Source organism: Fusarium oxysporum, chromosome 5, assembly GCF_000149955.1.
Source record: "Fusarium oxysporum f. sp. lycopersici 4287 chromosome 5, whole genome shotgun sequence".
NCBI classification, from domain to species: domain Eukaryota; kingdom Fungi; phylum Ascomycota; class Sordariomycetes; order Hypocreales; family Nectriaceae; genus Fusarium; species Fusarium oxysporum.
Window position 1 is genome coordinate 4,762,756 of NC_030990.1, and position 22,994 is coordinate 4,785,749.

The 22,994-nt window shown below is 47.5% G+C and overlaps 9 protein-coding genes across 10 annotated transcripts; 5 read left to right on the forward strand and 4 right to left on the reverse strand.

The window, feature by feature from the left end:
• Window positions 1-93: 93 nt before the first annotated feature.
• On the reverse strand, window positions 94-1,302 carry FOXG_02608 (uncharacterized protein; the record flags this gene model as incomplete). The annotated part of the gene is made up of 1 exon (XM_018380072.1): window positions 94-1,302. One exon carries the CDS (start codon window positions 1,300-1,302, stop codon window positions 94-96), a length of 1,209 nt encoding a protein of 402 aa, XP_018236252.1.
• Window positions 1,303-1,851: 549 nt separating this feature from the next.
• Window positions 1,852-2,825, forward strand: FOXG_02609 (uncharacterized protein; the record flags this gene model as incomplete). Its single annotated transcript, XM_018380073.1, has 4 exons — window positions 1,852-1,875; window positions 1,938-2,324; window positions 2,394-2,532; window positions 2,608-2,825. 4 exons carry the CDS (start codon window positions 1,852-1,854, stop codon window positions 2,823-2,825), a joined length of 768 nt encoding a protein of 255 aa, XP_018236253.1.
• A 1,647-nt stretch (window positions 2,826-4,472) lies between these two features.
• FOXG_02610 (uncharacterized protein) lies at window positions 4,473-6,497 on the forward strand (the record flags this gene model as incomplete). The annotated part of the gene is made up of 6 exons (XM_018380074.1): window positions 4,473-4,635; window positions 4,697-5,214; window positions 5,285-5,599; window positions 5,672-5,926; window positions 5,994-6,120; window positions 6,190-6,497. 6 exons carry the CDS (start codon window positions 4,473-4,475, stop codon window positions 6,495-6,497), a joined length of 1,686 nt encoding a protein of 561 aa, XP_018236254.1.
• Window positions 6,498-10,152: 3,655 nt separating this feature from the next.
• FOXG_18360 (uncharacterized protein) lies at window positions 10,153-11,102 on the reverse strand. The gene has a single exon (XM_018398433.1). The coding sequence runs from the start codon at window positions 10,818-10,820 to the stop codon at window positions 10,317-10,319; it is 504 nt and encodes a 167-aa protein (XP_018236255.1). The 5' UTR covers window positions 10,821-11,102; the 3' UTR covers window positions 10,153-10,316.
• Window positions 11,103-11,143: 41 nt separating this feature from the next.
• FOXG_02611 (uncharacterized protein) lies at window positions 11,144-12,401 on the reverse strand. Of its 2 annotated transcripts, none has more exons than XM_018380076.1 (2): window positions 12,263-12,401; window positions 11,144-12,196 (listed from the first exon to the last, which is right to left on the reverse strand). In XM_018380076.1, exon 2 carries the CDS (start codon window positions 12,024-12,026, stop codon window positions 11,355-11,357), a length of 672 nt encoding a protein of 223 aa, XP_018236257.1. In that variant the 5' UTR covers window positions 12,027-12,196; window positions 12,263-12,401; the 3' UTR covers window positions 11,144-11,354. The 2 variants fall into 2 exon arrangements, with proteins under 2 accessions (XP_018236257.1, XP_018236256.1); XM_018380075.1 differs by having other exon boundaries at window positions 11,144-12,164; window positions 12,233-12,401.
• An 839-nt stretch (window positions 12,402-13,240) lies between these two features.
• On the reverse strand, window positions 13,241-15,521 carry FOXG_02612 (POT family proton-dependent oligopeptide transporter). The gene is made up of 6 exons (XM_018380077.1): window positions 15,217-15,521; window positions 14,971-15,151; window positions 14,655-14,915; window positions 14,463-14,602; window positions 14,227-14,413; window positions 13,241-14,171 (listed from the first exon to the last, which is right to left on the reverse strand). Exons 1-6 carry the CDS (start codon window positions 15,374-15,376, stop codon window positions 13,433-13,435), a joined length of 1,668 nt encoding a protein of 555 aa, XP_018236258.1. The 5' UTR covers window positions 15,377-15,521; the 3' UTR covers window positions 13,241-13,432.
• Window positions 15,522-16,317: 796 nt separating this feature from the next.
• On the forward strand, window positions 16,318-17,948 carry FOXG_02613 (uncharacterized protein; the record flags this gene model as incomplete). The annotated part of the gene is made up of 5 exons (XM_018380078.1): window positions 16,318-16,444; window positions 16,581-16,735; window positions 16,794-17,156; window positions 17,587-17,655; window positions 17,880-17,948. 5 exons carry the CDS (start codon window positions 16,318-16,320, stop codon window positions 17,946-17,948), a joined length of 783 nt encoding a protein of 260 aa, XP_018236259.1.
• A 1,224-nt stretch (window positions 17,949-19,172) lies between these two features.
• On the forward strand, window positions 19,173-20,659 carry FOXG_18361 (GDPmannose 4,6-dehydratase; the record flags this gene model as incomplete). Its single annotated transcript, XM_018398434.1, has 4 exons — window positions 19,173-19,221; window positions 19,276-19,619; window positions 19,676-20,109; window positions 20,161-20,659. 4 exons carry the CDS (start codon window positions 19,173-19,175, stop codon window positions 20,564-20,566), a joined length of 1,233 nt encoding a protein of 410 aa, XP_018236260.1. The 3' UTR covers window positions 20,567-20,659.
• Window positions 20,660-21,372: 713 nt separating this feature from the next.
• On the forward strand, window positions 21,373-22,371 carry FOXG_18362 (uncharacterized protein; the record flags this gene model as incomplete). Its single annotated transcript, XM_018398435.1, has 2 exons — window positions 21,373-21,677; window positions 21,749-22,371. Coding segments are annotated over exons 1-2 (702 nt in total), but the record flags the coding sequence as incomplete, so codon positions are not given.
• Between the last annotated feature and the right edge of the window lie 623 nt (window positions 22,372-22,994).

Below are 22,994 nucleotides of genomic sequence, written 5' to 3' on the forward strand. Positions count from 1 at the left end.
GAATGTTTGGGGCAGGAAGTCAAGCCAAGCAGCACGGTCGGCCTCAGCTCGCCGCTCCGAGCCATGAGCGGGATACCGTCCTTGGCACGGAAGTCAACATTGACGAAAGCGGCCAGTAATGGCATTGAACCCAGTGGCATAGATAAGCACGTCAAGCTCATATTTGGTGCCATCTTCCAGGGTAATGCCAGTGGGAGTAATTCTCTCAATGCCGTTAACGCTAATATCGGCAAGGTGGATGTTAGACTGGTTATAAACCTCGTAGTAGCCGCTCTCAAGAGGCACCCGGGCAAGGCCGAAACCATGATCCTTAGGAATCAACTTCTCAGCGATCTCTGGGTCGTTGACCCGGGCCCGAATCTTGTCAGCCATAAAAGCCGAGTATAGATTATTGGCTTCGCGGTCTGTATAAGTGTCAGAGAAGGCACTCAGCCACTTGCCCATGCCGGGCTTATTATAAAGGCTTTCCCAAAGCTCACGACGCTCTTCGGGAGTGGCCTCGCTGGATTTGCGCTTATCAGGCGAGTGAATAAAGCCGGTTGGGGACTCGCCACGCAGCTTGAAGATCTCGGGGTATTTCTTTCGCTCCTGAATCATGTCTTCTTCAGAGATAGGGGTGTTGCGCAGAGGTGCAGCCCACATAGCTTGCTTCTGGAAGACGGTCAACGACTTAAGCTCGGGAATCTTGGCAAGGGCGGTGATAGTCTGGATGCCAGTTGCGCCAGTGCCGATGATTCCCACGCGCTTGCCGGCGACCATGTCACGGTGGCTAATATCGGTTGGCCACCGTGACGTGTGAAACGCCTGGCCGCCAAAGTTCTGGATGCCGGGGATAGCAGGCAGGGTAGGGTTCGAGAGGAAACCAAGGCACGAGACGAAGAATCTGGCCGAGTACGAGCGGCCAGTCTCGTCGACAAAAATCCATCGACGGGATTCATCGTCAGACCAGCGGGCAGAGACGATGCGGGTGTTGAGCTGGATGTCGCGGCGCAGGTCAAGGCGATCGGCGACAAAGTTGATATAGGCGAGCGTGTCTGGCTGGGCCGAGAAGCGTTCCTTCCAGTGCCATTCGTCGAGCAGCTTCTGGTCAAAGGAGAAGGTATATGAAAGTGACTCAGAATCGAAGCGGGCGCCTGGGTAGCGGTTCCAATACCAAGTGCCGCCTACCGACGGCGCCGAATCCAGCACGCGGATACGCCAGTCGGGGAACTTGGTCCTGATGCTATGGAGGGCGCAGATCCCAGACATCCCAGCGCCTACAATGAGGACATCGTATGTCTCGTCTATTGTGTCGGAAGGCATCTTTTATTGTTTGTGTATGCCTCTAGGGGAGGAAGAGAAGAGTCAGAATAATAGATAGATGTTTTTGACTACAACGATCGTGATTCAGGACTAATTCATGCACGTATAAGTATGCCATGGCGGGCGCTGCTACCTTAAAATCAATCTGTTGTCAACTTGGTGATCGCCCTAGGGGCCGAAACCGGGGATGCAACTGAAAGCATTACCAAAGGCCGCCGCGCCATCTTGGTCTGCTACTGAATTGTGTGACGCCACTGTCATAAAGGCCTAAACGGGTTAGGTGTCGGAGTCGGCGCCGAAACCGATGCCGAGACAGAGCTAACGTGGCCGATCCCGATCGGGCCGCCACGGGGCCCACTTCCGGGGCATCTCCCAAGACTGTTGGTCGCGGACCGAGACCAGCAATCTCAGCATCTTTCCCCGATCGTCAGTACAGGGGGTGTTTGTCTACAACATACGACTTTTTAAAGCTTTAGCAAGCCCAACAGAATCATGATAATGTATGTCACTCGCCCCTAATCTTACTACGATTATCATAAACACAATATTATGGCTTCATTCGATAACAAAGTGGTAGGTATTGTGCTGCTGCTGTCCCGATACCAAGCTAATTACCCTTGTTTCAACCCAAACAGATTGCCATCACAGGCGCGGCTAGTGGTATGGGCCTTGCCACCGCCAAGCTACTCGCATCCCGCGGTGCCTCGCTCTCCTTGGCCGATCTAAATGAGGTTGCGTTGCAGAAGCTTATCTCAACCTTGCCAGGCGGTGTTGTAAAACACCTCGGCGTAGCTGTCGATGTCCGCGACGCAGCCTCCGTTGAGGCGTGGATTGACAAGACTGTCGAAAAGTTTGGTAAACTCGATGGCGCCGTCAACATGGCTGGTGTGCTTGGCCCCTCTCACACTTCTATTTTGGACACTACCGAGAAGGATCTCAACTTTGTCATGTCGGTCAATGTCAACGGCGTTTTCAATTGCCTCAAGCCGCAGATCAAAGCTCTCAAGCAAGGTGGTGCTATCGTGAGTCATATATTAAATTATGTGTTCTACATCTTCTCGAACCGCCTTACTAAACTCGTTTCACCTCAGGTCTCTGCAGCTAGTATCTCTGGCCAGGTGGGTCTCCCTTACAGCTCCATTTACTGTGCCAGTAAGGCTGCTGTCATCTCCCTTTCCACTGCCGCCGCCAAGGAGAATGGTCATCTTCGCATCAACTGTGTTGCTCCCGGTGAGTCCGATACATGCAAGCCTTGGAATGGGGTGGCTTTGGAGCTCGCGGCTAACTTGTGGTGCCTTACATCAGGTGTCGTCTATACCCCAATGTCAGCGGATCACGACCCTAAGCGTGTAGAAAATGGCATGATGGCCAACGCTCAAAGGAAAATTGGCAGTGCCCACGAAGTAGCCTCGGTGATTGCATTTTTGCTGAGTCAGGATGCTAGCTTCGTCACTGGCGCAGTATACAACGTTGATGGCGGATGGATCACTTCGAGCAAGACTTCGGGTCATAGTAAGCTGTGATAGCATAAGCTTAATGTATATATACCTCTGTCGCCTCGTCGTTGCTAAGTATGGATTGGCCTGATGTGAGATTTGAGGCCTAATCCCGCTGTATGTATATAAAGCTGATCTGATGGAAATAGAGCGCAAACAGAGGCGTCTTCTAGGCATTAATGGCTTTCTGGAGGTCAATTGTTAGCTTATATATTCTCAGATGCTAGAGAGCGCTAAGGTAAATCCTACCAGTGTCAATTCCTTATGGAAATCATCCTCATACTCACGACGTATAATCTTCTTTAGATCGTTGACGGCCGAGTACGCTAAGGATACATTATCGTTCTTGTCGATGACAGTAATATCCTGAAAGCCGGCCCTTGAAAGGTGCACGGTTGTAGATAGCCAGCACCGACAATCACGACGGAATCGCTTTTTGAAATGGAGGCCATTGTGATGTGTGCGTATATGTGGTAAATCAAATAGAATGCAATAATATGGGAAAGGGAAATTCGGAGTTTCTTAGAAATCTATTGGCCAGACCAAGACCATCAGTGCGATACGATTCGCAGGTCAATATTTGAGACGAAAGGTCTTATCTTTCAGAGCGGCGTTGAACTCCGTATGAATGGGCACGCATGCGGAGAGTCGTTGGAGAGGCTGATATGGACGGGAATGCATAAGTGGTTTAGTCTGGCCTGACGCTGACGGCCCCGGTGGTCAGCTGGCAAAGACCGACACCGTGCTAGTAGGGATGGTGATCTCGGGGGAACTACCAAGTCTAGATGGCTAAGATAACCTTCAGATAAGCCGATTACCGAAGTACGGGGAGAGCTTCACCTCTATGTCGCATATTATCACGCTATTCTTCTTATCACACGTTTCGACACGAAACGGGGGTCTTCCACTAGCCTCGTAGGGTATTGGCCCACACTTCAGCCGTGGGACCGACATGGTTGCCTTGTCCCTACGCTCCCTGAGCTCTGGGTCCTTTTAACTATTCAGAATCATCACGCTCTACGTCAACCGCGATTAGTGTCAAAACACAGCCGTGTGCTCATCATCGGCGGCGGTACCTGAAAATGACGACACCGCGCGTTGAGAGCAGTTTCACGGTTGCAAGGCCCATGCCGCTGGCCGCGCCAGTGCCTGCAATCTACTGTTGGGCATTTGGAGCAGATCCATATATGAGCAAGCAAATGATGCACTCACGATCTTGCCCTTTAACTAGGACATTCCGAATGCTTGATTTGTGCTCTGATAGAAACTTATGATTACAATCAAAACTAGTATACTTGCCATTTTACGATCAGTACTAGCCTAAGATTGAGTACAAATCGAGGGTTTACCGGGGCGGTCGAAACGCGAACCTTATCGCGCTCTCATTCCCGGCGTCCTCGGGGAACTACGATCCCGAGTGGCTGGAAACACAAGGGCTGGGTTAGACTCAAGTGTCGGACTTCGGACCGCCGGCCGATATGCACACCTGTGACTGATAAGGGTAACAAATCAAAGGTTATTTTTCTTTACCCCGGATTCTCTCTCCGCAAGTAGGGACCTCCTTATTTCCTAAATAGTTTGGACCTGGTGCCTTCACTCGTGCTTTTTGTAAATCTTTATCTCCTAACTCACAATCAACCTTCTTATACCTCGATTTCGCGATACAACTCGACGATGAACACCGACTGCGGAAAGGACCATGGTGTAAAGCAGACCGAGTCTTGTGAGACTGGAGTAATGCTCATGCCCGTAGAGTCAGTGGCCCAAGGCACCATTGTCCAGCCTCAGCAGCTCCAACGCCGACTGAACAACAGACAGATCCAACTCATTGCGATTGGTAAGAATAAATTCTCGTTTATATCCTGCTGTGGCATGTACTGATTCTCTTCTCAATCCAGGCGGGTCAATCGGTACGGGGCTGTTCATTAGTATCGGCAGCGGACTGCACTCAGCAGGACCGGCGGGTCTTCTCCTGGCTTTCATATTCTACTGTTTCTTCGTTGGTCTGGTAAACAATGGAATGGCCGAGATGATGACCCAGCATCCCGTTGCTGGGGGCTTCATCTCTCTCGCTGGCCACTTTGTGGATGACGCCTTTGGCTTCGCCGCGGGATGGAACTTCTTCATTTACGAGGCCCTTGTCATCCCTTTTGAGATTAGTGCCTTGGCCATTGTAGTGCAATATTGGAGCCACGATGTTCCAGTCTGGACTATGTGTCTCGCATGTGTCATTCTCTACACACTCATCAACTGTTTGGTCGTCAACGCATATGGCGAAGCCGAGTTCTGGTTATCCAGTGGCAAGGTCATACTTGTCTTGGCTCTATTCCTTTTCACATTCATCACCATGGTCGGTGGAAATCCTCAGGGCGATGCCTACGGTTTCCGCAATTGGAATCATCCCGGAGCTTTCGAGGTAAGCTTCAGCACTTTCTTTTCGGTGAACAGCTGCGGTCGAAGAAGCATTAGTTGACTTTGTCGTTCAGGAAGCACGTACTAGCGGATCTCTGGGTCGTTTTGAGGGTTTTCTCGCTGCACTCTGGGTTGCTTCGTTTTGCATAGTCGGTCCAGAGTATATTTCCCTTGTCGCCGCCGAGTCGAAGCATCCCCGAAAGTACATCAAAGCCGCATACAAAACCATCTATATCCGCTTTTTCCTGTTCTTCATCGGAAGTGCCATTGCAGTCGGCATCGTACTTCCATCTAACGACAAGACACTCACTGACATCCTAATTGGCAATGGATCAGGTGGCAGTACTGCAGCGGCTTCGCCATACGTGATCGCTATGAAGAACATGGGAGTAGGTGATCCTCGCGCTGAAGAACAAGGACTTCACTGCACGCTCCAGTCGTGGCTGACAACGTTCATACAGATCAACGTTTTTCCACATATCGTCAACGCTCTGCTTATTACATCAATCTTCTCCGCTGGCAATACATACGTTTATTGCGCCTCACGAAGTTTGTATAGTCTGGCGCTTGAAGGCCGGGCACCTGCATTCTTTAAGACCTGTACCAAGCAGGGTGTACCGATCTATGCTCTTGCCTTGACCATGGCGTTTGCATGCCTTGGGTTCCTCCAGCAAAGCAAGCAAGGGGCTCGAGTGCTCAGCGTTTTGGTTAATTTGGTAAGCCAGCAATCTAAGTGCCGTGCTCTGGGAGCATAAGGGGAGTGACTAACATTGAATACCCTAGGTTACTGGTGGGGCTTTCATTAACTATCTGGTCATGTCGATTACTTATGTGTTTTACCACCGAGCCACAAAGGTACAAGGTATAGACCGTAAAAGTCTGCCTTACTATGGATGGGGTCAACCTTACTGTAAGTTCTAGAACCCGTACTAGAATATTTATGGAAGTGCATTAGCCACTAATACACGACACCTGACAGGCGGTTACGCTGCTAGCATGTTTTTCACTCTTGTTATCGGCACGTTTGGATACACTTCATTCCGTCCTTTTAACGTTGAGGCGTTCTTCAGTTGTTACACAATGACCATTCTTTCTATCCTCCTTTACATCTTCTGGAAAGTTGTCAAGAGAACCTCTTTCCATGATCCGAAGGCTGTTGACTTGGTTTGGGAGACTCCACAAGTGGATGCCTACGAAGCTGAAACGACGGAAGAGTCACAAACCTTTTGGGTCGAAATGGGGCGCATGTTCATGTTCCGGAACTTCAGGCGAGCCGACAGGCAATGAAGCAGATTCGTCCGGACTGAGCTCTTCCTTGAAGCTACATATGCAATGGCGAAGTTTGCATTTCTGCTTCCGCTATCTTCTGTACTTAATTGAACACGTTCAAATCGTAGTCTGGAAGTCTTGATCCATATTCATAGCGGTACCAAAGGCAAAACTGGAGCTGCCGAACGAATTTGGTAAAAGTCGATGTTCTTACACTAACTCTGTCGCTGTCTTCGCAGATTGGAGCCTGAGTCCGAGCTTCAGTCTGAGCTTCAGTCTGACTAGGGTGTGGGGAAAAAACGTATCTTGTATGATCATATATCTATTCTAGTAACCAGGAAATAAGCTATGCTTCATAATGCCCACGTCCATAACTCATGAAATTAGCTGGCGGCTACTGCAGAATGTTAATTAGCTCAGGAGAGCACAAAGCTTAAGTGGTTGTAGGGGATTTCTAAAGTGGGGTTAGCCTGCCACTAGATAGCCTTAAGCTACTTATTATATAAGCTATTATAAAAGGCCTTAATAAGTTTCCTTTTCTCTGGCCTAGATTTACCTCTCTAAGTAATTTCCCTTTTAGCTCCTTAAGTTACTCTAGCTTGGATTAGAGGAAGACTTTCTTTATAAGAGTATTAAAGAATGTATATAAGTAATAAAATCTTATAATTAAAGGCTATTAGCCTAATATAGCCAGTATTATCCTTATAATATTAAGTATTTTTAATATCTATTATTATATTATAAAGCTTATTATAATTATCTTTCTTAATAGCTTTTTTAATTATATTAATTACATTATAGCCTTTTATTAAATAGGGTTTATTAAGATTAAATATGTAACGTGTATGATAAGCGAGTGTCACAGATAAGCGAGTGTCACAAAAATCTCAACCTCTTGACTTTAAATCGCTTTAAAACCACCATAAACCATCTAATCAATTAAAACTACTCGCTATACTCTTCTCCTGGGGTCTCAATCACTACCCGACAGGTCCTTGCATTATGCCCGGCCTTGCCGCATACACCGCAACGCCGACCACCCGGGCGCTCCGACCTTCCTCGAGCACCATTTCTAGATGATTCGGCCACTACCTGCGCATCAACATCCATCTGATCAACTACTTGCGATGCTTCCTGTACTGTCATCGCCCCTCCTTTCTGTAGTCTAGTCCTTTTTTGCCCTTCGGCGCCGGCTTAGTATCTTATTTGCTTGTTCAAGATCCTTTAACCTAGCCTCTACTAAGGCTAGCCGATGTAGAGCTGCCTTTGTTGCTTTAGTACTAGACTTTAAAGCTTCAATTATTGACTCTGGGGAGCTGCTTTTATGACTTCTGATTCGCCTTTCGAGGTATTCAGATTGAGATTGAGCCTCAGTTGCTGTCTTTGGGGTCTTTGAAACCCATGGGGTCGAAGGGTTAGCAGCCTCCCCGGGAGGCGTTGGAGTCCGTAGCTGCACATCAAGCTTTGAGATTACATTTTCCGGGTTAAGAGGAGCAAGACCAGCTCCTCTAAAACCTCCCCGGATATTGCTTTCAGTAAAAGTATCTTTAAATGCAGCATAAAAGGCAGAAAAGAACTCGGTCTTAGAAATATGGGTTATAGAGCATCTAATCAGATGCTCTATTTCTCGACCATAAGCCTGTTTTAGCGGCCCAAAGCACCCAACATCAAGGGGTTGGAGTAGGTGAGATGCATGAGCAGGCATACAGAGCGTGATAATCTTGTTCTCCTGGCAATATCTCTCGAAATCGGCCGAGTGGTGGCTTTCGTGACCATCAAGGATCAGAAGACGATACCGAGCATTTAACCGTTTAGTTGTAGATCGATCAAAGTGCTTTAGCCACTCGAGACCCAGCTCGTTATTTGTCCATCCATTTTGGCTCGTTGCAATAACCCAATCGCCTGGGAGGTCGCATTCTCGGTACCAATTCGCAAGGTGATATTGGCCTGCACCAATGATAAACGGCGCGATCGATTGGCCTTCTGCGTTAATCGCCTGGATCACAGTAATCCATTCCCGGTTTCCAGGCTGCACTGATTTTGGTCTTGCTTGCCTTTCTGAACCGGTGACAACCATTCCGGCCATAATAACGCCCATCATAAAGCCAGTCTCATCAAAGTTCCAGATATCATCTGATCGGATACCATACTTCGCGATTGTGTTCTGTACAAGCCTGAACCAGCCACGAATAATAGTCGGATCTTCGCATTTAGCTCTTTGATAGTCATATTTGCGAAATAAACGCGTCTTTAGCTCTGGTTGTCGCTTTATGAAGTTATGAGCCCAGCGCTTGCCAACAGGTGACGCGTCGCGGTCTATAAGCAGAGAATTGGCCATTTCTTCCACAAAACGCAATCGCGAGGGAAATCCTCGCGAATCTAGGTCAAGGACGAATTGAACTATTATCTGTTCCTCTAGATCAGATAGTTTCCGTGAGTTTGGGATGGAATCGCGTCGTGAATGAATGCCATGTTGACGACGATGTAAGGTACGGTAATGGACTTTATAGATAGTTGCAGCGCGTCGGATACTTAATTTGGGGTCATTTTGAAGGGCCTGAAGGGCAAGAAGAATTCTAGCTTCATCTGAGGGTTGTGACATATTTGGTGGTTGAGAAGTATCTGATCAAATGGACATGTTGTAAATTGAGGGATCTTTGTGACACTCGCTTATCTGTGACACTCGCTTATCATACACGTTATAGGCTTCGTCTAATAATAGATATTATAATAATATAGCTATTTTGTCTCTATAAGTATGGCTTCCCTTTTTATTAATTTATTTATCGTAATCTTATACTTCATAAGCTTATATTTTTAATATATCTTGAAGTCTTTTATAACTAGCTCTTCTAGCTTATTAAATTCCTAGTTTATATACTTAGGGTTAATTTATAGCTAGGCTTTATAACCTTTAGCTTATAATTTAATCTCCTAGATTTATAAATTCTAATTATCAAGACTGTATAAGATTATTTAGGCCATTATACTTAAAAAGTTTTTCTTATAAATTATTATATTTAATAATTATTAAAAGAGATGTAAGAAAAAGTAATTAACCTAATTATAAAATAAGAAAAAGAATATATGGATTGGTGATTTCAGAAGGGCTTCGCTTATACCAAATAATCCATGTCCTGTCCTTGAGCCATTCGTTGTCGTTGATGTCTTCGTTTTGATAGCCCAAATCTAGGGCTCACGTCGATACGACCGCCCCAGCCTGTCAACGAGTAGCATGGAAATATAGAACGACGGTGTAAGGTGGAACCATAGGCGCAGAATATAATGAACCGGTCAAGCATGACCGTAGGGAGCCCCTGGAAGAAGTTGCATTTCATCGCTTCTGCGATCTTACGCGTGATGCCGGCCATAGCTCGTGATGCGTCGTTGTGGTTTGTCATTGCCCTTTGAGTATAGTAGAAGAGCATCGCAGTTAAATCGAATACCGGACCGGTGATAAGTACGACCTGGGGAAGAAAGGATCCCAATGATGAGCCGACGTAGGTTTGCGGCAGCACGTCTACAGAGTGCTCTGCGTGTTCTGCAGCACGGCAGCGGTAGAAGATCTTGTTGATGAAGTAGAGAGCCCGTTGAGATAGAACTTGCTATTGAAAGCTATAGTATGTCAGCATTTGATATCTGATATGATAGAAGACGCCTTGTACGTCCATGTCCTCGATTTATACACTGATTGCTTGAGTAATCCGTCTAGTCCTTCAACGATCCTAATTTGAACACCGGGGGCCACCCTAGTTGTATTATAAGAACTATTCCTAGTCCCTTTCTGAATGCCAGGGAGACGTGCGTTGGAATCGTGGCCATATGCCGCAATAACTGTCAACCAAGCTCTTCATAAATAAGGTCTATAACGTTGACCCCTAGCTTTAAGTCTTCAGCGTCATTTTGAAGTAAGCAGAGGGCATTAATCCAAAGATATTGATATCTGAGACGTCTTGTTAAAACGACGGCGTCTTTTATTGTGTTTGGAAGCATGCTGAATACTGTTTGGAGAGAGCCTGGTTTGAGAAGTGCTGTTCGGTTTGCCTTGGTGAGGCGGAAATTTGAAAGGGCGCCCCATACAGAGCTAAGAGCCACATATTTCACAAGGCTTGTCTTTTCTACGGGGCAATTAGTCTCAAGATCGATCAGGTGAAAGAGATGCAGGCCCCGAAATGCCTCGGAAAAGCTTAAATTTGTAGGCATCGCGCATTCTGAGCCATGGGATTGCTCGCACGATGATATCCAACGCAAGATCCTAGCAGTATCCACTACAGGGCCAGTCCAGGGGTGAATGAAATAGCCATCCGCGTTTGAGTCATGTTGGTCACGCTGCGGCTGCATCCGGGAACTGAAGCCGATCCAGGTGTCATTCCGAGCATTAATGGCGCTGAGAGCCCGGCACTTGGCTGGGCCGATATTCCAAGAGAGCTCAATATCTTCGCGCCATAGAGCAGCTATGAAGTCTTCTTCGAAGTGTGAGAGGACAAGGCGACATAATGGACATGTGTTGTTCTTGAGTCGGGAGATAACACCGAGACGATAGCTTCCGGAGAGTAGTCCCAGGTCTAAAGGTATTTGGGAGCAGTATTCGCATAAAGGGGCTGGACGCTACATACTTATGCGTGGTAGTCAAGACCAGTGATAGATATGTTATATGTGTCCTACTCCGATAATGAAATTGTCGCATTTGTTCAGCTTATCATGTGACTTGACGATTTGCCAGATTCTACCTGATTACTCATTTCGGTGATTGGGCAGACTGCGCTACACCCATTGGGAATAGCTTCGTTTACTCTTAGCTTTACCACTATACCCATTTCCAAACCCGTGTTCTAAATATATTCTGGCCTTGCACATCTAAATAGAGAGCAGCGATTACTTTCCTTGCATCGTACCGGCATTTCTCGGAACTCCAAGTTCTCTGAGCGAATTCGTCAGACCGAGCTTTACCCAGTTCTCAATCTCTTTCTCGGTAGCCACGGCGATTACCCCCAACATACCCAAAGAATTCACGCCGGCCTCTTTGTTGACAGCCGCTCTACGACGAGGGATAACCACTATCCAGCGGGACGTGAAAGCCACATTGTGCGGGCACGCCTCTCCATCTGGCACATTCTTTCCGGTACTAGCCTTCCAAGCTTCCGTCGCCTGCTGTAGAAGCTGTAGATAAATCTCGGCCCCTTTCGAAGCTGCGGCGGCACTGTCTTGAAATCTGTGATAAAACCATTCGAATGGTACTTTTGGCTCCTTGGTACTGTTTGAATTCAGAAAGTCGACCGCAAAACCACTGGCGGGAAGAGGCATCAACTGTACATGCTTGTGCAGTCTGCTACACCCGCCATCTTTGCCGCAGTTGAAGAATACAACATAGTCTGTTGTTGCATTCTTCAAGGACGCCAAAGTGCCCCATGCAGCTTCAAAGTCGCTCTGGTTCAGAGGCTCATATTGCCTGCGATACCCATCGCGAGTGAGCATCATGAGGTGAGGTCGTGAGAAGCAAAATTTGTTGGCGATAAGAAAGTGAGTGCTACTCTCACTGTCGCCCATCTCGAAGCCATTTGTATCGATATCGCTACCAGGGAGGAGCTGTTTACTATTCGATAAGCCGTTTCCGGATGCAGATGACTGTTCTGGTGTTGATAAGGTTGGCTTCTTGATAAGAGCTTTGGTGAGAACAAAATGGAACTAGATGCCAATTGTGTCAATGTTCACGGCTTCTATGTTCAGTATTAGCTTTGGCATAAGAAGCGAACCTTCAGGTCTCCATCCGTATGCTCAACAACCTTCTGGCTTTCATCGTAGAGAACAAGCCCTGACTTAGTCAAGACATCAAATGTGGATAACAGAGCCGATCCATCAATGGTTGGTGCAGGGCGGTCGTATGTCATGGTGTCAGTGCTGTTTGTTTGTTTGTTTGTTTGTTTGTATATTTTTCGTCTGGGTGGCTGTAACGAAGCCAGATCTCCTACTGGAGCAAAAGACGTGCTGAGCTAGCTAGGTACAGGGAAACCCCGCTTCCTTCACCATCCAGCATACCAATGGCACAAAAGGTGCTGTATTTCTCAAGCCCGTCACCCGTCAGCGGGTTCGGGGGCAATCTACTGTCGAGCTTTTTCCACCGACCAGAATTCTCTCACGCATCACTACATCTGCTGACGCAGTCCACAATCTCCAGTAACCAAGTTGTAGCTCGTAGTCGACTGTCGTGGCGGCAGGGAAAAACCTTGGGAAGGAATCAGAGGCCGGCGGTGCGGCTTGCCTTCAAAGGGGAAAAACCCATCGCAATCGGCGTCGTTGATCGGGAGGATGTCGCTACCGATGCCACGGGCACCGTCCTCCGATATCTAAGGCGTTCTGGTTCTGAGGTGCCGCCATTAGATCCGACAAAGGTGTTGTCAGAGAAGGTGAACTCTCCAAAATTCCTTCTCTGAAAACTGCTGTTAGGGAGCCGATGGCGTCCCCGCAGTATTGTGTGGCCGAGTAGCCCGTAGAAAATCCCGCTCCTAACAGTGCACTAACAGTGCGTGCCAAGAAAGAATTTTTACAGGGGAGAGTTGTGGTGTCAGTGCTGGAGCAGATTGGATAACGGTTTTAGGGTGAGTTGTTTTTGTGCGAGATGAAAACGAAGCATATTGGGGAAAATGAGATTATATGCTTACGAAATGACTAATCTACCTAAGACACTACTACGGTTTTGCTACAGGTGGTCTTTTCTTCACTGCCACAATCGATAAATTGTCGGTGTGCAACAGCGCTTTAGGGTACAGTCATACAACGTAATGAATTATGCAATATTGCCATTTGTCATTCTGTACTCCCCAGCCAACAACCTGTGTTTCTACCACGAAAGTGATCAGATTGCATAACATGTCCAGAATTAAATTTAGTTTGAAAGAAATGTTCGGCTTCTGCGAAAATGGCTGGGATGAGCTATACAAGTCTGATTGAACTTTTTAGCCAGATGGTTTGGCACCGTCGCCCTTTTCTCCTGTTTCAGCAGCATCAGATGGTCCAGAAACCATTGGCTCTGCCGCCTGATTACTCCCGTCGTCGCTCGAGTGTGCTTCTTCAAATACTCTATCATCATACGCACGAAACATCAGCCAGAAAGTAGGCGCCGTAGCAATCATTGTTACAGACAAACCCGTGTAGAGATAAAGAATCTGAGGATCCTTTGACAATGGTGAAAATGCCATTCCAAGCGCAGAGCCAGCGCCTGAACTCAGCTGGGCCATTGCTTGTACCAAGCTGCGCATGTTCCTCGGTGCCTCAGAATAGCTGTACTCGGCAAGAGTTGTAAAACCCAGAATCTCGCCGACTCCGAGAAGGAAGTAGACGGGCGACTGAATCCAGACACTCACGTCGTTCGGAGACTTTTCACACTGCAAGGGCTTATCGTAGCAAGGCCCTTTGGTGTAGATGAGTTTTTGAACTCCAGCAGCATATGCCATTGCGGTACTCATCATGATGAAAGCCCATGTAATGCGCGCAATGGGGCCAAAAGCGAATCCCCGACCGCGGACAATGGGATAAACAAATCTCTGCATGACTGGTCCCAGTAGCACGCAAGCGATAGAGTTTAGAGCTTGAATAGTATCGTTGGGAATGCCACCGAGCCTCATCTGTCCTGCTTGTGAGACAAGATTGTTTGTGATCTGATTCATGCATAGATGGAATGGCACAAAACAGGCCCTAATACCGGTTAGCATAGGGATTCAAGAAACCCATCAAGGGAAGGAGAACTCACATTACCTTGCAGGCCTGCAGACCTCTCTTAATCTCAAAAACAAATCTATCATCCCATTCGACTTGGCGGCCAAACTTCTCCGACTGGTAAACTGGTGTAGCAGCTTCCCAGTTGAACTTGTGTCTTCCCGCACACACGATAACTCGGGAAGCGCGGGGAAGGATATTTGCTTGAGGCTTTTGTTTGACTTGTTTTATTTAGAGAGCAGTGCCAGCTCAGAGTAGGGGAAAACGCACCAAGCGACTTGTGAAAGATTAGAAGTAAAGGTACCAGTGTCCAGGTCGCGCAAAGAGGTAGCAAATAAGCAGCCCAAAACCCCACTAGCTTCTCCAGATAGGTGGATGCGACAAGTGACAAACTTGCAATGTTCGTGAACCTGCAGCAAAATTGTCAATTCTGTGTCTTCCAATTGTCGCAGAATTTCCTACCAGTACGATACATTGTAGATATACTGAAGTGTAAGCGCCCGGTCTGCAATAACGCGCTCCCCTTTCTTGGTGGTAATTACTTGAGGAGCAGTTTCCGCGTATTGGTCACCTATGAATGGGGAAGCAGTAGCCTTTACACCAGCAGTGCCAATTCCAAGGATAATCATCGCGAACCCCAGTCCCACCACCTTAGTGATCTGGGAGTGGCTAAAGGCTGGGAGCGACGTAACAAAGATGATCAAACATCCACAAAAGTTCAAGCTGCAGTCGCCTCTCAGTACTGATCGGTTTTAACCTTTAAAGGATGCGAACTTACAAGTAGCTCAAACAGAGCGTTTTATGACGCCCCAGCCATGTGTCCGAAATGATAGCCCAAACAGTCGGGAGAAGAAAACTCAAGAAGAGAAATGCACTCGTAATGTTTGTAGCCGTTGCCTGCCCCAGCCCCAAAGCGCCGGGAACAGCGACGCTATCAACGGGATTCTGTATGTAGTTCTCTGCATGGAATGTAAGCTAACGATAATAGAGTATACAAAAGTCAAACTGTATTGGTGGCACCTACGCCATGGCGTTGTTACGGCATAGAAGGTAAATCTCTCTGTAGCATTAGCGATGAGTGCGACCCAAACAGCTAACGAAACTGAATCTACAACGTGCCGCAGCTCTTTGATCTCCTCTTCTGTAGCGTCCCGCCTTTCGTGCTCAGGATGTTGAGTCACCATAATGAGTCCGTCAACGGGGAAAAGTACTAGAGGCTATATGGATGCTCTGTCTGAAAAACTGTAAAATAATTCAAGAACCTCGAGAATGCTGTGATTCTTGGGTGAATGGTCCTGCTCCCAACTCCAATCTACACTTAAAACACGGAGAAGTATCGACAAAGGGATTGCTGCACAAAGCGCGGGGTGCAAGGTAACCCTGACGCCCTGTTCATATTACGTACTGGGTTTGAAGACGTTATGTTTCTGTGTTGGTTGGTTCGGATCACCATACACATCTGGTAGTCGTTTTACAGGCACTTTTGAAGGTCACTAGCTCGAACCAACTGCAGATGTTACGTGGAAACGCGTGTTGGGGCTATGCCTGCATGTGAAGCGGCGCATTCAGGATCTGATTGGAACTCTACTCATGTTTATCCTGGATGCGAATGTTACTGAGCAAATTATGCAATGGGCGATGACCCAAGCCCACCAAAGAAAAGGTACTGTGAATTATGACCGGAGCAAGCTTATCCTGCGATTACTCCAGGGTCTTCGTGCGCCGACAGTTGGCACCCACTATTGAACACCATCACGTCAGATTCTACCCCAGCACGACCACTTGCCCTTCTTGGAAGGACATATTACGAGAGTCGTTCTCTCTTTTCGCCTCAACAGTAGTCATTAGCTTCCGTAAGCCAACCGATCGTGCATCACGTCCCCAAACAGCCTCTACAATATTCATGCAGTGATTAGTAGCTGTGAATGGAATAATTCAGAGCTTGCGGATTGGAGGGAGCAGCCCGTGATTGACCAGTGGTGCAGTCTCTTTTCAGTGAAGCAACCAAGCATAAATTGACCACCAGCGTTCACAGTCGCTGTATGTCTCTTGGTGGCATAAAGCAAGCGGTGAACAAACCGACAGAAACCAGTTCTAATTGGAAAAGCACCTGCAATAACTCACAATGGCAACCAATGTACCTATGAAGTACGATATGTTGAGGTATCCACCGCGCGCACTGCCGTACAGAGTTCGCATTAACGGGCAATACAGGCGGCTGCGAGTAGCTGACTACATCACTCTTTCCAATGGTGAGTAACTCGACAGCCTCTAACAGATAATCAGGAATTATGAAGCTTACCTGGCTTCTCTAACAATCTAGGTTTTTGCGGAGGTAAAGCATTCCTCATAGCCATATGGTACTGGGTAATTAACTCGTGTAAATAGTTCTCGCCATTTTCTGTGCGATACAGAAATCACTTTTGGCGGCGCACTTGCTTATTTTTCTCGGCTATGAGTTTGATCGCTTCGATGGAATAGTTGCAAGGGCCAGGAATGAATGTTCCGAAATGGGCAAACAATTGGATAGCTTCTGTGATTTGGTGAGTAACCTTTTGTTTGTCCTGGCGAGGCATTCCTGAACTTACTATTCGTGTTCAGGTCTCCTTTTGCGTGGCGCCGGCAGTCATGATCTATTGCGCTGGTTTTGATACCGTGGTGGATCAGCTAGCTTTGGCTCTTTTTGTCTGTTCAGGCGTTGCACGCCTCTCAAGATTCAACATCGCCGCGCACTTGGTGCCCAAGAGCGATCAGGGGAAAGCGATGTACCATGAGGGCCTTCCTACAGCATATGCTGCTCTTCTCATTTCTACAGCAGTTGCTGTTGCAGAGTGGACAGGCTATTTGACAAACTTAGCTTCTGGCTCTCATTACCCAGTCATTATTGTTGTGCTCATTTTCAGTGCCGCGATGGTTAGCAAGCGGCTGCACTTATACATTGATGGAGCCTATAGTATCCCGGCTGTAAGCATGTTGGTTTTCGCAGGATGCTGGTCGCACTCACCGATGCCAATCAGGACTGTGCTATGGTGAGAGATCGATCTTGAATCATGATACGGTTTTAGTAATACGATCCGGTGTCGGTAGACAATCTGGAGAAAGGTGGCGAAATGCAAGAAAAGAGGACAGAAGATGTGATTCAGGGCAAATTGTATGCTGCGAATGCTAAGCGATGAAGATTGAATGGGAAGCTGAGTGAGGGGTCAAGGCAAACAGACGGGTGCTGACTATGTACAAGGCAAAAGGTTAGGGTTATTAAGAGGCTGACAGAGGAAGTACACCAATAGAAAATGTGTGAAACATTCTCGTGAAACATAAAACTCTCCAGATTCCACCAACAGTGCAGCCCCAACATTTATTCTCCCGCTCTTTGTTACCACTACTCCTTTCCCAGACCGCTCTTCATTCTCAAATCTCCGCTATCATGTCTCTTCGGCCCTACTTGGAAGCTGCCTACAGAGAGGTTCGTTTGTCTACGGGAACCGCACTCAATCCGCTGCAGAAGCTAGATTGCCACCTCAAAAAAGGTCAAGACAACTTGATCCTGGTTTACGGTGGCTCTTTCAACCCCCCGCACCGTGGACATCTGGAGGTCCTGCTGTCAGCACTGCACCCTGTGGTCAACGCCGTCGCCGTGGTGGTTCTCCCCAGCGAGGATTTCCACCTACGACACAAATTGACAAATAGCCACCCAGAGTTCTTCATGAGTCGGAAGACGAGAGCTGCACTTTGGGCCGAGATGCCCCAGGTGCCTAAAAATAAAGTCTGGATATGGTCAGAGACATGGTATCCATTTTTCACATTTATGGAAGCGGCGCAGCGGCTTTGCGAAGCGGATGGTTACAAGATTGTGTTTTCGCACCTCATTGGGCCGGATAACCTCAACAGAGCCGATGCTCTTAACAATTTGCCCTACAGGTTGCCGCGAATACTTGTTACCAATAAAGCACGGCATGTACCCTCTCAATTCTTGCCAAACGGACAGCCAACGAAATGGAAGGGCTTTGGGGAATGGCTTCCGCAAAGAATGACATGTAATGACCAAAGTAGGTAAACTGAGTAAACTTCCTCTCTTATTGCTCGAGCTTTCTGACAATTTCAGATGGGCAACTTGAAGAAGCAGCGGAGGAGGCTACCCTATGGACCTGTCGAGGTACTGATAGCCTCGGCCACCAGACAATGGGTTACTATTTGGATTTCGCAAAGAGACCAACTGGGTCTGACATTAACTCAACAGCCATGAGGCGAGACCTCCTCGAAAGACACTTATTGGACGAAGAGATCCTGGGCCGACTCAGCACCGCTGACCTTCTAAGCATCCTGGAGCCGGTATTGCGTGGAGATTAGACTCATTGATAGAACAACCCAAGCAACGCTACTCATTATGTCAGATTGCTCGAATAGTAACCGTGTTTAGTCAAAGATTTCAAATGCACGTAATACCTACATTACTTCCTTAAAAGCTTCTTTGTCACATCTTTTAACGTAAGCTCGATTTGGTTACACGAGCCGCACATCCACCTGCCACAAACGGAGATGACATCGCAACTGGGGGAAGTGGCTGACAGACCCCAGATGAAAGGTCCGAAAGCTTAGTTGGGAAAGACATTGTTATAGTCTTGTACCGATACTGACTCAACCAACAGGTGCCCTGCCAGCGTACGGCACAACCTAGAAGAGTCATGGTGGCTGTTGGCTTACACAAAGAACTGCGTAACAAGAGGCTAACTGGTTGGCGTAATGAAGGAAGACGAGACGAAAGTGCTTGCTTGGGGAGATTGGTCGCCTGCGAATCTTAGGTGTTCATATTCTTGGCAAAGTTCAAGTGATCGATGAATGATGCCCCTGTACCCAGCAGTCAGATCAAGCACTCGGTTACAGGTATATATTGAGATCTCTCTATTTGATTGACGTTTGAAGTTTGCAATCTTAACAAAAGCGTTATTGAATACTTCATATCCACCTTTTACACCAGAAAGCATGGCAGTATTGAATGGTTACTTCAGACCCAAAGTGGCCTTTGTCACTGGTCAGTAATATACACATTGCGAGTAGTTGTCCAGCTATCTAACATGCGAGACAGGAATCACCGGTCAAGATGGCTCGTATCTTTCTGAACTGCTGCTGGAAAAGGGATACGAAGTTCATGGCCTGGTACGATCGACTGCTTCCAGACGCGAAGCTCTAAGCAAGCCACTCCGGCCTGGCTTGACCATGCACCTTGGCGATATGTCCGACTTGGGTCGTCTCGTCCAGATTTTGGGCGGCATCAAGCCCGATGAGATTTACCATCTTGCTGCTGAGTCCCACGTGGCTGTCTCATTTGACACTCCACTACAGACTAGTGACACCAATGCTATGGGAACACTTCGACTGCTTGAAGCCATGCGAATGCTGGGCTTAGACAAGTCGACAAAATTTTATAATGTAACGTTCCTTTATCTCGCATCAGACAATACGAAAAGGCTAACATATTCGTGCAGGCTTGTTCATCCGAAGTGTTTGGGTCGGACATGCCCGCTCCACAAACAGAGGAGACCTCCTTCCACCCGGTATCACCATATGCTGTTACCAAGTTGTTCCAATACTGGACTACTGTCAATTTTCGAGAGGCATACGGCTTCCATGCCTCGAATGGTATTCTCTTCAACCATGAATCACCGAGACGGGGTACCACTTTCGTCACCCGAAAGATCACTACTCAAGTAGCTTTAATTGCCTGCGGAAAGTTAGACTTCTTCTCCCTAGGGAATCTGGACGCGGTTCGAGATTGGGGCCATGCAAAAGATTACATGCAAGGCGTGTATCTGATGCTGCAACAGCCAGTCGGAGGCGATTATGTTCTTTCGAGTGGAAAATCCTACAGCGTTCGCGACTTTGTCGAGGCAGCCTTCAAGGTCATCGGAGTCAACATCGAGTAAGTTCTTCTTCACTATCATACGATCGAAGTGGCTGACATATCAACCAGATGGACTGGAACCGGTCTAGACGAGGTCGGCATTGACTCAGCTAGCGGAAAGATTCGCGTTAAAGTGAACCCCAAGTTCTACCGACCACTTGATAACCAGAACTTGCTAGGCTCAGCAGCCAAGGCGAAGAAAGTGCTCGGATGGAAGCCAACATACAGCTTCGAAGCGTTGGTTGAAGAAATGGTACTTTGCGATGTTGAGGCCGTTAACACAGGTCGTATCTTCTCCAACAGCTATTTGGACTGGGTAGTTGGCAATGCGGAAAGCGGAAATGGGGTCGTGAAGCACAGTCCTTCCAAGTCGGTTGGTGAGGCTCACAGCGTCACTACGAATTCGGATGGGCCTGAGAAGATCAGCCTGGCGGACGTTGAGGGACTGGATGCGGAGGTTACAACTCAGGGTTAACCATTTCGTCAATGCTTCTAAAGCATTAGTCCTTCATTCTAAATTTCTTTATCTGATATCTCCATGACGTAGTTCAAACCAACACATATGACCATATTCTATTCCTTCGTAATTGCTGTTCGGTTGTTCCATATCGTGCCAAGCGACAGCGGAGTGATACAGGTACCTAACTGTAAAGTTAAGCCCTTCAATCAGCACTAAACGTAGATCAGCCTGGAGTCACCGCCACCTATACACCCATTTTCTGATCTAGCATTGACGTTTCTCAGCCTCATTATACTCAAAAGGTGTCAGAAATGGCGGAAGTTATCTTTTCTGCATCATTGACTGTGTCTTTGCCCTCGAAACTGGTTAGTTCTGATTTGGTATTTGTGGTTACGCGTCATAATTCTCTCTTTCCCCCGCGGTGACACAAACGTGCCATATTACCGTTTGGAGACTAGCCTTCTATGTTGTGATTAATCTGTACAACCAAGCTGACGTTTGAGCCGCGCCGCACTCCTTATGGGGAAGGTACCTTTTGTCTGATCGTCCATGAAAATGAGGTGACGTTGGGGGTTGAGACACCCCAGTCAGTAACCCCAATGCGACAACTTAGGATAGGGCTTTTGAATTTCGTAATTACTCATATTTTGCTCCAGACGTTGTTGGTTGTGAAGTGAGCAGTAATATTCTGCTTGACCAATGCATCGGATGTCTCCAAGTTTCACCGCCATTCAAATCTGACTAACAATGCAGATCATGGTAAACAAGGCAGCTCTTCTTACGGAAGGTGTCATAGGAAACCGAAACACGTTATTACGAGACAAAGATTTGACAAATCCCTTACAACCGCGCTGGGATCAAACCATGACGTCTAATACAGCCACGTTGCCATGCAAAGGTCAGAATGTGAATTTCACTTACGGATAAAACGAGGGACAAGAATTCATGTTAATAAACAATAACAAAGACGAAACAGCACTATTTCGCAATCCTTCCCCCATTGCCAATTTCCTTTCGTAGCCAAAGGATTCAGTACCTGCGGCCGATATGGGAAGTCAGTTAACACCTGAGATGGATGGATTGTTTTTCTCCGAGACCTTTTCGGTCAAGGCTCTCGGTAGTGAATGTAAGCTGCCCTGCGAGCTTCCACCAGTCATGAATATTTTACGCTGACACGTTACCTTTCTTCTTTGCTAGCTGCCTTGAAAGCCAAATGCCATTGGAGATTCTCACCCCCTCTCTCCTCTAAGAATGTAAACGGAAATGCTCCTCCGCACTCCAAATCTATTGATCTCGTTCTGAATCTCACATCCTCGGAAAAGGCCGAGACGAATGGTCACGCGAGTAAAGGAACGGACGATCTAGCTGACTGTACTGAAACGCCATTGGGAACTATTATCAACAAATGTCTGACATCAAAGCCGCCTTGCTCCGATGGTAGCAGACCGAACCACGCCATCGAGGCACTGATCAAGGTCTTGATGGTTCCACATGATGGCTATCTCTGTCGACGTGACATTCTGCAGTTGAGAATGGTACATTCTGACTGTATCGAATCCGTCGTTCCCTTCCCAGTAGAGGAAAAGCGTTATCCCGCGTCACTTCAAACAAAAGCCAATCTGCTTTCTCTTTTACGGTCCTCTCCCGGAGCTTTGATCTGCAAACGATCCATCCAATCGGCTCATGGCCTCGAGGCATTTGACCTTCTCGATCGGGAAGTGAACGAGAGGCTTTCTTTTGACTGGATACTCCCAAACAAACCTTCAGCATTGACCGTGGCAGTGGTTGGCGGTCGCCCTCTGTTCGATAGCACAACAGGGGGGTATGGTTCAGAGGGACCCTTCGACGCGGCTAGAGCGCTTGGAATAGCCGTCATCGTCCTTGATCGCCCTGGCCATTTCATGGAGGGCCCAAGATACAGTCATCTGCAGGGTTCAAATCCATACCACGAAATCCACATATGGATCCATAATGTGGATCCATATCCATTCCATTCCATTCCACGTGGGCTTCAGCATTTCCATATCCACGCCACGAAGCCCCTTCCACATGTTCCACATGTGGAAATCGTGGAATATTTTAGGTGGGGTTCGAAAATACCTTGATTTCCTTGTGAAATCCCGCATATCCTAAGTACTTTCTATCACCCACAACAACACAACATCGATTTGCCACCCCATTTTCCTCCGTACACAATGAGTCCATTCTGGGGGCTTCACTGTTACTCGCGTTACTACCCCAAATCGAAATGGCCACTCCCCATCCTACCAAGTCAACCACATCCGTTCCAGAACGAACAGAAGAGGACAATCAACGGCTCTTTCAGCTCTACAAAAGCTGGATCTTGACGGAGAGAGACGGCAAGGCGCGTCTATAGGTATATCGGTTCGGCTACGAATATCCAGCATAACAAGAAACAGGAACGTCGGTGGGTGTGTTGCCT

Excerpts from the sequence above, each read along its gene's own strand:
- FOXG_18360 (XM_018398433.1), bottom strand. The coding sequence starts at position 10,820 with ATGCAGCCGCAGCGTGACCAACATGACTCAAACGCGGATGGCTATTTC.
- FOXG_02611 (XM_018380075.1), bottom strand. The coding sequence starts at position 12,367 with ATGACATACGACCGCCCTGCACCAACCATTGATGGATCGGCTCTGTTA. Across the intron at positions 12,165-12,232 it reads ATACGGATGGAGACCTGAAG|TTCCATTTTGTTCTCACCAA; the intron begins GTTCGCTTCTTA and ends ATTGGCATCTAG.
- FOXG_02612 (XM_018380077.1), bottom strand. The coding sequence starts at position 15,376 with ATGGTGACTCAACATCCTGAGCACGAAAGGCGGGACGCTACAGAAGAG. Across the intron at positions 14,603-14,654 it reads ATCTACAATGTATCGTACTG|GTTCACGAACATTGCAAGTT; the intron begins GTAGGAAATTCT and ends ATTTTGCTGCAG. Across the intron at positions 14,414-14,462 it reads AATCTTTCACAAGTCGCTTG|TCAAACAAAAGCCTCAAGCA; the intron begins GTGCGTTTTCCC and ends AAATAAAACAAG.